General features: G+C 41.6%; 1 protein-coding gene across 3 annotated transcripts in view; it reads left to right on the forward strand.

Moving 5' to 3' along the window:
* fndc1 (fibronectin type III domain containing 1) overlaps positions 1 to 11345 on the forward strand; it is a 62222-nt gene extending 50877 nt beyond the window's left edge. For all 3 annotated transcript variants that reach the window (XM_033649216.2, XM_033649217.2, XM_078173857.1), the window contains 6 exons: positions 841 to 949; positions 4626 to 4705; positions 5016 to 5045; positions 6825 to 6986; positions 7088 to 7210; positions 10550 to 11345. In XM_033649216.2, coding sequence (XP_033505107.2) covers positions 841 to 949; positions 4626 to 4705; positions 5016 to 5045; positions 6825 to 6986; positions 7088 to 7210; positions 10550 to 10665 — 620 coding nt within the window. In that variant the 3' untranslated portion in view covers positions 10666 to 11345. The remainder of the gene's footprint in view (positions 1 to 840; positions 950 to 4625; positions 4706 to 5015; positions 5046 to 6824; positions 6987 to 7087; positions 7211 to 10549) is intronic.
* Positions 11346 to 13391: the final 2046 nt, after the last annotated feature.

A 13391-nucleotide genomic window follows, 5' to 3' on the forward strand; every position in this document is an offset into this window, starting at 1 on the left:
GTGGCTTTACAGCCTCGTTGTGGTGGTGACGTTAAGTCATACGACTGGTGTAGTTTGTTTGTAGCCTAACAATAGCTTTTTAATTCTGGTAATTTAATTTAGGTTTCAAAAATCAAAAAAAGTTGTTTATTTATGAAGGTTATTTTTGCTGAACAAAACGTGTCAGTATTTCTGCAATAACTGAAAATCCAATGGAAAAAATCTCATAGGCATTTTGAGGGAACCACGGCGACACTAACTTCCATGTTGGCCTACAGAAAAACGTCATACCTGGAGCACTCTATTTCAGGTGCCAAAGGGCACTAAGGGAAGGTCTGTCTTTGCCAGGCTGCTGCTGCAAAATGTATATAACTGAAACATCATGTGTGGACTGTGTTGTGGTCAGTGCAGGTCATTTGTTGAAGTTAGCAGACTCCATTTCGTAGCTAACGTTAGCTACTGTTGCAAACTTATGGCGCTATAGTGGAGCTTTAGAGAGACAAGGCTTTTGGGAACGTGAATAATGTCACATCCTTTGGATTGTCCCAGAAAAAAGGCCAGATTCCTTCACATAAAAGTCAGTCCAGAAGGCTGCTAAGGGCAACTAAGAAAGTCTTGGAAAGTCTGTTTTTAAGTTTCATTACAATCTGTTCATCCATTTGCAATAAAAATGATTAATACATGTATAAAGTTACATACAGTACCTTTAATGCTGAATCTCAGGATATTGTTTAATGTAATTTGATATAAACATAGACAATGTCTTCATTTCTAACTTTTCATCTGCTACAATAATTTTAATTTTAAATTTTATAATCAACTAACAAGGTCTGCTCTTTTATTCTGCATCGTTCCCTGCAGGCTACATGGTCCACAGTGCCTCATATGACGACGTTCTCAACAACAGATGGTCCTCCAGACTCTCCAGTGGGACACACCTGCCTGTGGAGAATCTCAAGCCCAATTCCAGGTAACACATCATCACCTTTTGTGTGTGTTTATACCATTGTATATGCATGTGTACAAAACACACACAGTGATTCATAGCATCATCTCACACATGGGAGTCATAGAAAAAGCAAACCTGAACTTACAAGCAAAGATATGCTCGGTTGCATGATCCTTTACCCTGACCTACATGTAATGTTTATAGCGAGGTTGCTGCAGGTGCTTGGCTGCGGCTGAATGTTTATATCATAGTCCTGTCATCGCGTAGTACACAGAATATGCATCTTGTCTGGATGTTTGTGTGCATGCATTATTCCATGTTTATGTGGGAATATGTTTCCAATTGTGATATCCGACCAGGCTGACGCTGATGGGAGCAGAGTGCGAGTTGGACGCTGATACTGTAATGTTTGTGTAAGAGATCCGTAAAACCCTCAGAGTGAAGTAAATCAGTTTGGCTAAATAGAGGCAGGTTAGGAAACACATTTGATTCTCCACCAATATGTGACATGCTGTAAAACTCTTGGAGATCTTGGAAAATGCAGATATTATCTGACACTTCCACACGGATACTGTCACCTCGGTCTGTTTCAGTTATTAGAGCGTGTTTCCAAAACTCTGTCTTACGAGACACAGGTTATGCTTTTTAAAATAAATGCATGGAAACAGCTCTTAGCATGTGGACCCAGGAGAGGAAGGGAGAGCTGTTGCCCAAAAACCTATTTTTTGCTCCATTTACCGCTGTGCATAAAACATCTTTTGCTTGAAAGTGTAAATTATGCAGGTAAAAGTTTGTGCTGTAGCGTTTTAGCAGATATACTGTTTGATCGATTTCACGTGGGGCTTAAGGATCACAATGGGCGCATATCTGTTTATCAGTTTGAGGCAAGTTAGATACTACAAATGGTCTTCTACCACTGGCTAAATACATCCCGATGAAGCACTGGAAGACAGCTGAATAAATGTCAGACAGGTGAAACTGCTAGCAAGCTGTATGTCATACTACAATCTGGTGGAAAACCACTTTCAGATGTGTGAGTTCATCAAGGATAGAAGTAACCTCTTGCACGTTGGAGGCGCAAATTTGCTTAAGGTGTTATGATAGGTGTCTCATCTCGGGCCTTAGGTAACCAAACACCTGCTGCTGAACACAAACAGAGCTGTGTGCATTGGGTAAAGTTTTCCAACAGTCTGCAGAGAGGGATTCCCTCCCTGACAACCAGTTTGTATTCATGATAGTGTGCCTCCCGTGGTTACGGTTGATTCTGGGATGGTTTCTGCGACAGGGTTGGCATTTCCCATGCTGCAGGCTCCTTCTGGCTGCCAGAACCACTGAGCTACTATAGTACTGAACACACACAGATGTATGTACACTCACATGTGGATCCATGAGTTTTTTTGCTCATGTAAACTGAAATGTAGTGATTTTCAGGACTCATCCCACTGGATGATTTTACACTTTGGATCTTTATAGAGATGCATGTCATTGTTTGAAGCAATACTTCACCCCCCTAATTACCATTTGTATATAAATTACTCACCATGTGTTATGCTGAATATCAGACACAAGGGTGGACTCACAAACGCAGACTGAGACGCAATCCAAAGTTCAGGGTTCCTAAACACAGTCAGGGTCAGTACACAAAAGGCAGTCAGCACAAGCAGAGGTAACCAAATCAACAGGCAAAAACTCACTGGTCTGAATACGAAAAAGGTAAAGCTCACGAGGAATACATGCTAGGACGAACACCAGAAAGCTCACATGAAGGACAAGACAATCTATCAGAGAACAAAGGGAAGACACAGACTTATATAGAGGGGGTATAATGAGACACGAGTGAAAGCAATCAGACAATCAGGGTGGTGGGAAACTTGACAGGACATGGAGAGACAAACAACAGACTTTCAAAATAAAAGAGGAGAACAGCACATCACATTCAAACCCTGACGCTGAATTTGTGAAAAAACTTTCTTGCATGCCTCCACAGTGAACAAGAAATCCCATAACGGAGAAACTTCTTGATGAATTGGGGTAAAAGGAGGCTGCATTAAACAACAGCAAAACATCCATTTACAAAATCTTACGCAACTTGTACAGTACAATCCAAGTCTCATTTATCCAGGCGTATGCTCAGTACTTCCCAAACTCATGCATTTTTGCTCAAACCTTACTATTTGAAAATGAACTAAAGTTGAAACTTGTCTATGCTCTCTTCAAAGCCAGACTCCATTGACAAAACGAGTAATTTTACCTCACAGAACGCAGGAGCTGCTGGTCTACCGCTGCCTCGATTAGTTGGTTAATTTGTGTTTTTTTGTGTGACTTTGGTGTTTCAAAGGGTTAGTTTGGATTGACCAAAATAACACAACAACCTAACGATGGAAGTAGCGGTCGACCAGCAGCTCCTGTGTTCTGTGAGGTAAAATTACTGGTTTTATCAGTGGAGTCTGGTTCCTTGTCAGAAAGGGCTGTCTGTTGGGAAGCATAGGGCATACGACTGGATAAATTAGACTTGGATCACACTGCACAAGTTGTTTGTAAGTCTGCAAATGGATGATTTGATGAAGTTTTGCTGTTGTTAAGTTCAATTCATCAAGAATTTTCTTAATTTTTGGACTTTCCATTCACTGTAGAGACACGCAAGATTTCTTCACGGATTTAACGTAACATGGGGTAAGTAGTTGCCACATCGATTTTCATCCGAAGACAAGAAGAGCAATGCTCTGAATGAAGCTGAGCGATCTCTGTATTGAAAGTTTCAAATGGCCAGTTTGGCTCGATGCAGCGTTTTGTGGTCTATTCTCTGTTTTTACATTCTGACTCACATTTTCTTTTTCTTTTTTTCTACCTTCTCCAATATCTTCTCCAATTTCTTCTTTCATTACATCATCTCTCTGCAGCTGCCTTGCTGCCTCTCTCTCTCTCTCTCTCTCTCTCTCTCTCTCTCTCCGCTGGTGATATGTATTTTGGTCACTGTTGTCACGTGGCTGTGGTGATTGGATCCAGGCCTCGTGGCTGTACGTGGTGAACGTTTTTGGCTGGGGATTGACAGACCATGAACTTACTGTGTGCGACCTTGCAGACTGAGAGGGAGCACACATGCAGACAATACTGCATTACACACACTTGCACAAACACATCTGCTATGGAAAAGTTTGCAAACTCTTCAAGTTGTCACTGGCGGTGTTGTTTTTAATCTGATAGGATTTTATAATTCCTCCACCAGCCGAAGACAAAGTGAGCTCACTGCTCTGTGAGAACTTTCTCGTCTGAGGACTACTCTTCTCTTTCATCCAATTTATTCTTTGCCCTTCAGCGTATGTACCCCTGTGCTTTACTTTTTCCACATCCCTTCTTTTTTCTGTCTTTCACTCTTATGTTCTATCCTCCTATCTGTTAATCTCCACTTGTCTAGATGTCTCTTTTTCCCCTCACCCCTCCCTCCCCCCACTCGCCTTCCCTCCTTCTCCCTTCAACACAAGCCAAATAGCCATTTTATTGTGCTGCGCTCACTTTGGATTCATACGAATATAAAACAGACTACTCTTGAATCAGCCTGACTGAAGCATGCCCAGTCATCTGCTATGGTCATTAACACTGTCCTCACCTTCACCCAGTCACAACAACACTGGCAGAATGACACTTTAACTACAAAATCTCTCAGTGAATCCATCTGTTGTGGTTTGTTTTCACTCAGGTACTACTTCAAAGTGCAGGCCAAGAATGTGTTTGGTTTGGGACCCTTCAGCGATACGCTCACCTATGTCACAGAATCAGGTGTGTATCCTGTCATCGCCTACAAAGATAAACTTTAAGACGCCCTATTGACTACAGTTCAACTTTTAGTTAAATTGGCTTTAGATTTTCTTCAGTATGCAACGAAAATATCACTGTGACGTTCATTGTGCTGCAATGCAAGATATTCAAATATAAAACCATTTCTGCAGTAAAAGCCACCTTCCAGATGTGCTCTGCATTATGTGCACTATGGGTCTTTTCATTCACAAAATCAGGTGAATGCATTAAACCTGCGGTGCTGACTGTGTGTATTTCCTCCCTTGTGAAATGATCGCATTCTTTCTTTCAGACGATCCTCTTCTCATCGAAAGACCACCTGGTAAGTCCATACGCCGGCTGCACGTCTCTAATTTAAGGTCAATGAGCTACTGAAGCTGCGCTGAGGTCTTAAAGAAAGAGACGGCGTTCTGTTAAACAACATGACAACATATAATAAATCTGTGCGGATTTTCACCTTCAACTATTTACCATCAGTAGCCCTCTTATGATTGCTACTGTGTATATGAAAAGGTCATTCTCCTTCCCTCTCTGAATCCTTGCCAGACTTTTCCTCAAGAAGGAAAATGTATTAAGATGAAATATAGAAGAAACACAAGACACATGAATAGAATTTAAAGGGACAGTTCACGCCCAAATCATAAAATACATATTTTTCATCTTACCTGTAGTGCTATTTATCCATCTCCATTTTTTTGGTGTGAGTTGCTGACTGTTGGAGATATGGGCTGTAGAGATGTCTGCCTTCTCTCCTGTATAATGGAACTAGATGGCACTCGGCTTGTGGTGCTCAAAGCACCAAAATAATACATTTGAAAAACACAACAGCAATGTCTCTGTCCAGAAATCATGACCCAGTTAGTCAAGATAATCCACAGACCTTGTTGTGAGCAGTTTCATGTAGGAACTATTAATACGGAATGACATTTGCCAGCCGTATCACAGCGCAGAAGGAAGTGTGCATCTACTCATGGATGAGAGGCTCATGCTTGTGACAGTATCAAATGTAAACGGTGCGGCTGTGGCTCAGAGGTAGAGCGAATTGGCAGCTCAGCTCCCAGCTCCTCCAGACCGCATGGCAAAGTTTCCTTGGGAAAGACACTAAATCCAATGGCTTGTCCGTCAGTGTGTAGAGCGTGGGAATGGCTATCGAGTAGCAGGTAGTACCATGCACAGTACCTCAGCCACCAGTGTGTGAATATGTGTGAATAGGTGATTGTGACGTAGTGTAAAAGCACTTTGAGTGGTCAGAAGACTAAAAAAAAGAAGTACATGTGCAGTCCATTTACCATTTAAAAATTAATGGCGTCCTCCTTGGCTGAGCTGTCAAGTCAGTTAGCTAGCAGTAGATGCACATTTCCATCAAGCTGAGTGCCATCTAGTTCCATTATACTGTAGAGAAGGCAGACATCTCTACGGCTGATATGTCCAACACTCACTCAAAAACCATCTAGACTGATAAATAGCGCTACAGGTCAGATGAAAAATATGTGTTTTTGCTTTAGGGGTGAACTGACCCTTTAAAAATGGCAAAGTTAAATAGAAAAGAAGCTAAATTAAATAAGACAGATTGAACAGGAGAGCACAAATTTCAGTGCAGCAGATGGTATAAATGAATAATCCCAAATTAGATACTGGCAAACAGAAACGTTTTCAACATTGATTTAAAAGAACTGAGAGTTGGAGCGGACCTGAAGTTTCCTGTGAGTTTGTTTCAAATATATGAGGCATTAAAGCTGAACGCTGTTTCTTCATTTTTAGCTTTGATTCTGGAGACAGGAAGCAGACCCTCACCAGACAGTCTGAGATGTCTGAAAGGTTCAGAAAGGATCAAAAATGTATTCTGGCCCTTAAACCCTTCAGCGCTTTGTACCAGTCGAAGTTTAAATCATTGTCTGAATTTGGCTGCCATCTGCCATTTAATATCTGACCATAAGAGTTACACCTGTTTCTGATAAAGTTTGATATACTATCAGAGATCGTTTTTAGTGTTCAGCTTTACAGACAATATGTACTGTATTCTCTTTATCCTCTCACCTTCCTCTGTGTATTCATAATGTGTTTATGCATCACATAATGCATCTCCTCCTCTGCTCTTCAGGTGGAGAACCAATCTGGATCCCCTTCACCTTCAAGTATAACTCAGCCCACAGCAGCTGTAAGGGCAGCCAGTATGTCAAGCGGACGTGGTACAGGAAGTTTGTGGGAGTCGTATTGTGTAACTCTCTGCGATACAAGATCTTCATGGGAGATGGTCTTAGAGGTAACGTACGACTTCACCTCTGTTTCAAATCAGCCTTTTCCCAGTGTTATCATTAAAACAATCCTAATCTTGATTCCCACTGCATCCCTTTCCCTCCACAGAGCCATTTTACAGTATAGGAGATACATTTGGTCAAGGAGAGGACCACTGCCAGTTTGTGGATTCCTACAGGGACGGGAGGACAGGTCCAGCCTACCTATCGAATTATCTGCCCTCAGCACAAGGTAAACAAGTTGCACATTTGTGGCCTTGATACGTAGACCTAACCTATTATCATTTTTTCCATGCAGTCTGGCTCCCCGGCTTCCTAATGGACCAGCTGCATTGATCTTATCTGTGCAGAATACAGACGCACACTAGTGTTTAAAAGAATACTTGTTAAAGGACCTACCAGGGTTTTGCATGTTTTGGCCCAAAACCTCACATGCTTTTCATTACTGCAAACCATTCTCCTAATTATACCATAACATCTTAGATTAATGCTGTAACTTCCTAGCAGTTAGTGGTTTCAGGTCATATCAGTACATAGTGAGAGTTCCTGAAACTTGCTTGGGATAAGTAATTCACCACAGTGAGGATCATTTACTGGTAGTTGGCTTTTTTCTATTAAAGTTACATTACCCTAATGAGGTAATGTAGTTAAAAGTGTTGTGAAAACTTTCTCTTGTTGTTGTGTTTGACATCCAAGACTTCAGTCAGCTGTTATTTAGCAATGTTTTCAATACAAGAAAAGACTATATTTTTGCTTACTCTTTGCCGCCTGGGTTTAATTTCTCAGTAACATACCTTGTGAATGCTGTAGATGTACTGTATGTTGAAGAAATGACACTAGGTCGTTTGTACAAGCAGTTAATTGCAACCAATATTCAAGTTAAGTGAAGGCAGCGACCTCTAGTGACTGTAGTAATTATGACGGGAACAAAGGAGGAAGTCAGGTGATGTAGTATAAAGGGCGACAAAGACACAGGACTTTGACCCAGGACACCGAGATTCGTGACCCATGTGAGTCCAAAGGTCAACGTTATTTCTTTTCAGTTTAATGCCCCCTAAGTGCGGTTCATTTGGGCAGGTGTGAACCCAGCAATCACACTCAGGTGCACACAAAAACAACTGGAACAAGACCTTCTTGAAGAGGTGGCCTCGGTCCAGTTACAAACAAACTCTGGTGCGGTTCATTTGTGGTGAGAATGTGTTCAGACCTCGATCTGAACCAACTGCAGTCACATGACACATTGTTTGGGTTAAACATGAGCATGTTACAGTCCTGGAGGATTATTAATGTGCGCCTGCTCCTGTACTGCCTTAATATGCACATTCAGCACATCCAATGCATCAAAACATTGTTTTCTAGTTGGAGCTGCGTCTCGTTTTCAAACTGTATGGTTTGACTAAAATGAACAATGACAGCAATATAGTCCATGATGACCAGCGCTAAAACCAACCTGCGTAGTTGTCCCTCCATTGTGACATTAGAAAGTGTCACATTTATCTTGCAAGTGTACTCTTCTTCAACGTTTTGTTTACTTCCTGGATTTTTCCCACATGGAAATTCTGACCAATCAAGAGCAGCTTTCTCATGCAAGGCATTTGATCTGGTCCGCTTGTAAATACTGCCGTCAGAACACAAACCAACTCTCGGCAATTATGCAGCTTTGTAACAAAATTAGTCCCTGATTCAGACCAAAGCAAGACAACTCTATGTCTGGAAGCACCCTTATGTTACATTCTTAACGCCACATTGTCACAGTATATCATCACACCATGTCATCACAGTATTTTAATACTTACTCTGGTATTTCTCAGCCTGGATCACATTTTTCCATGCTTTTGTGTCTAAGTGACTAATGGGAACAATTTTTGAAACTAGTCTAGTATTGAGACAGAGTGCTGCAGCCAGCAGCGGCAAAACAAGCAACGATGTAACAACACAGGGCAGGTGCGCCCCTTCAGTTTACTTCTCAGACTTCTCATTAGCGAAACTTGGACGCAAAACAGAATGGAGCAAGCTAAAGGTACAGAAAAACATCACATATCTCTGTAGTGTCCTGTCAGTAATGTTGTAAAACACTCATAATGACAATCTGAGCCTGTCTGTGGTGAAAACAAGCACGTTAAATGGAGGTAAATTGACAGGGCGCACCTGCCCCGAGTGGTTACATACAGTAGCTCAACTGTAGTCTGTTTCACTGTTGCATGCTGCAGTGCTTCGACATCATACCAGACCCCTTTTTTCCCCTTTAAGACTGGGCTACATCAATATTTTTCTTGTTGTTAACTAAGCCAGTGAAAAGGCTTAACATTTTGTCATCTGCCAATATGAGGCTACTGATTTTCCTACCCTATTTGTGGCACACAGCGTCAAGCCCATTGAATGGGTCACATATATATTATTTCATTTTTTAACAAAGCTCAGTAACATTCTTAACAAACTGGGCACTGTAGTTTTAAAGTAAACATTATTGAAACTGTACTAAATGATGCATTTGTTGGGGACTATTTTTAGCTGCGGAATAAGACAAATTTGGTGCACAAGTGAATATTCACAGGTCGGTGTGTGTGCGATCTTATTCAAAATAACCTTCAGTGCCCATTTCATTATAAGGAACAGGTCACCCAGTACAGTGGTGTGGCTCATTGGTGTGTTTTTAATAGTTTTGGACAAAATGTGGTACAAATATTATCACTTGATTAAGTGAGTGTTATACATGGATAACGGCATCATAGATATGGGTAAGAAGGATCCTGCTACACCGACTAGTGTGTTTAGAAAGCCGTTATCAGCATATTAAATAGTTGTTTTTTTTATTGTTACCTGGCAACGGAGGAAGTCAGCTGATGTAATGTTAGTACAAAGAGTGAGAGTTTCCACATAGAGAGGCTGGTGGGAAGGCGGATGGGTCAAACACAGGACTTTTTCCCAGGAAACCAGGACGCAGGTCCCGTGTGAAACCAAAAGGCAAATGCTGACCTTTTTTAAATACGTGACATGGTGTATATCACGCAACATATGTAACTTATGGCACTTGACCTATGCCACATACTTATTTTGAGCCAAACCAAGATGTATTTTCTGAACCTAAACACCTTGTCTTGGGCGCTTTAACTCAAGAAAAGCAAAAGTAAAACCTAAGGACACGTCTCCCAGTGCCAACGGGTATTTATTGCTCTAATAACAACATTCTGAAGATATGTTTCAGTGTAGCGGGACTCTTCTAACCCATATCTATGACGCTGATCACCATGTGTAACACCCACTTAATCAAGAGACATTCAAATTAGGTGGACCTGACAACAATGGAGGTCTACAGCAGGGAAGAAAAGCTTCATCAGGCATTGGATACACAGACAATACTTGTCTTTTCATAAGATTTGTAGAATAAGAAGAATATAGAACATGATTTCAGATGCAAGAGGCTCTTGAAGACTACAGAATTGCCATCAAGTCAAGGAGAGAAATAAGAAAGTGATTATATCCAGACATGCTCACTATTTGCTGCATTCAAACCTCCTGATACATGTCTTTAAATGATTCTTAACAACATCATCGTTTCTTTGTTTTGCAGGATTTTATCGCGCCTACAGACAGGAGCCAGTCTCATTTGGAGTTATTGGCCGACGCACAGCCCATCCATTCGTGGGCTGGTATGAATGCGGGGTGCCCATCCCCGGGAAGTGGTAACACAGGAGACATTGTTACCGAGGGCAACCCTTCTGCATCCTGCTGCAGGCTCTTACCTTCACTGTCCCTGCCCTTAAAAAACAGACTCTTGCCTGCCACAATGAAACAATGACACCACTACAAATTTATTACAGCTTCACAGAAAGAGAATATAGTACTTTTTAAACAATTCAATGTATATCATTACAATGCACTTTTTATATAAAGCAGTCTGTATATGAGGGGAAAAAGAAGCATGTGTGCTCTTGCTCAGTTTAACTCTTGTCTTAAAGTGTCCTTGTACTATTCCCAGCTATCCCAGAGACAGGTCCTCACCCAGTGTTATTTATCTCATCAATAATGCACACATGTGGTCAAACAAGTGACATTGGACCAAAGCACAAGCTGCAAAGCAAACTGTAAGAATGGGCACTCAAGGTGTGTATAGGTCTGTTAATTTTCAATCGTGAGATTTGTATTTCATAATGTAACGGCTTCTGACAGCTACTTTTTTTGTTTGTTTATTTGTGTCCTTAAGCCATCATACTGTTTTACTGTTTTTAACACCTTTTTGGTATTCACCAGAATTCATTAAAAGTTACTGTGTAAGTTTTTTTTTTATGTATACGGACAAAGAATAAAAGACCAAATATTTGCTCAGGAATTGTGAGAGATTGAATAAAGGTGTTATGGAAACCACAGCAATCCAAAAACATGAATCATATCATATTCTCCCGCTGCCACATTCTTTTCTAGCAAAAGCTTCCACACGTGATCCAGATCTACTTAATCAACCTAATGGAAGATTTGAGTAACAGAGAGGGTTTGGTGGAGCCAGCTGGAGCAGCAACTGTTAAAAATCAGACGAGACGTCAAAAACAGCATATTGTGGACAGAAGCAGGTGAGCAAAGAGAGATAAAATACCACTTCATTGGCTTTAAAGATGTGAGCGAATGTGGAGGGAACCATCAGCCATGTGTGGAGCATTAACACACTGCCCCATAAATATACAAATTGGATTTGTAATGCATACCTTTTGCACCGTAATTAGATTTGGCTTGGTGGAGAGGAACTAAATACATTTACTCAAGTGTTTTCCTTAGGGGAGCAGTGTGTACGGTTTAGGAAGATTTAGTGGTGTCTAGCAATAAGGATCGCAGATTTCAACCAGTGGAAACTTCGCCATTTAGATCTCCTTCAGTGTTCATTGTTCAGGAGGTTTTTACCAGCAGCTGAATTATCTGCAGAAGTCTCTTTCTCTCCAAAATAAACAGACCAGGTGACCACAAACAGGAGACAGGCAGTTGGCACAACTGCTAATGTGTACTCGCCTTTTTTTCTCTGGTAACTTCAGATTCAGACGTTAAGGAGGGTCTTATGAGGAGCCAAATTATTCACAGAGGTCTCTTCCTCTTTAAAACAAACGGGCCAGGTGGTTACAACTGGTAAAAACACTGAATAAAGTTTCACGTTATAAAATTGGTTGTTTTTCTGGCACTTCTCATCACAATAGGGCTTTTAACTACGGTGCCAATGCAAAAATGTGAGTGGCCCTATCCAAAGCCAGTGTTTGGTTTGTCTGTTTTCAGCTGCTGTAGAAAGGACATGGCCATCTCTGAAGACAAGGACCTGCTCCCTCTGTAGATATAAAAGGCTAACAACAATATGATTCTTATTTGCAGGTACAACTACACTACACTGAAGAAAACAATTCCATTTTTGCCGATATATTCCCCTAAATATTACACACTGGACCTATAAGTAGAAATTCGTTCATTTCAAAACCTGAAGTATTGAAAGTATGCCAAATGTGAGTACTCGAGTATCTCGTGAACGTGGTGCCCGGAGAGGCAGTTAGAGCTACAGGCTACAATGAGGCTAAAAGGCGAGCTAGTTTCGTTGTGTTTGAGAACACTGTTGAACGTAAACAGAAGTGAAATGTTTTTGTTGCCATTTGTGGAGCCTGGGCTGCCTACAGAGACCGGACTTTTTCACAGCATATTCAGAGGACATGTAGCTAGCGGATCACGAGGAGATGTTTGCTGTATGTGACAAAAACTTTTCAAGCTTAGGGAGACTTAGAGAGCCTTTAAGGAAAAGTACCAATACTACACTGTAGAAATACACCATTAATGTAAACGTCCTGCACTGAGAATGTGAGAACTTGGGTTGGGAACCGGAGAGTCGCCTGCTCAAGTCCCCGTCTGGACCAAAAATATGGAGCGTGGACTGGTAGCTGGAGAGGTGCCAGTTCACCTCCTGGGCACTGCCGAGGTGCCCCTGAGCAAGGCACCGAACCCCCCCCAACCGCTCGGAGCGCCTGTCATGGGCAGCCCACTCTGACATCTCTCTACTTAGTGCATGTATAGGTCCAGTTTGTGCATGTGTGTGTTCGGACCTGTGTGTAATTGACAACAGAGTGAAAAATTGAATTAAATTTCCCCTCGGGGATTAACAAAGTATATAAAATTAAATTGGCCGTAGGTGAATGGTTGTCTGTCTCTATGTGTCAGCCCTGTGATAGTCTGGCGACCTGTCCAGGGTGTACCCTGCCTCTCGCCCAGTGTCAGCTGGGATAGGCTCTACTTGCAAATTTGGTCTTCCTCTTTTGTCTTGGAACGCTTTTGTTTTTCATTTTATCTTACTCTGATGCTGTCCACATGCACTCAACTCCACCACACCCATCGATGCTCTAGCACAGCGGTTCCCAACTGGTGGGTTGCGGGGCAAAAGTGGGTTGCAGGTC

This window comes from Epinephelus lanceolatus, chromosome 13 (genome assembly GCF_041903045.1).
Source record: "Epinephelus lanceolatus isolate andai-2023 chromosome 13, ASM4190304v1, whole genome shotgun sequence".
In the NCBI taxonomy this organism is placed as follows: Eukaryota; Metazoa; Chordata; class Actinopteri; order Perciformes; family Serranidae; genus Epinephelus; species Epinephelus lanceolatus.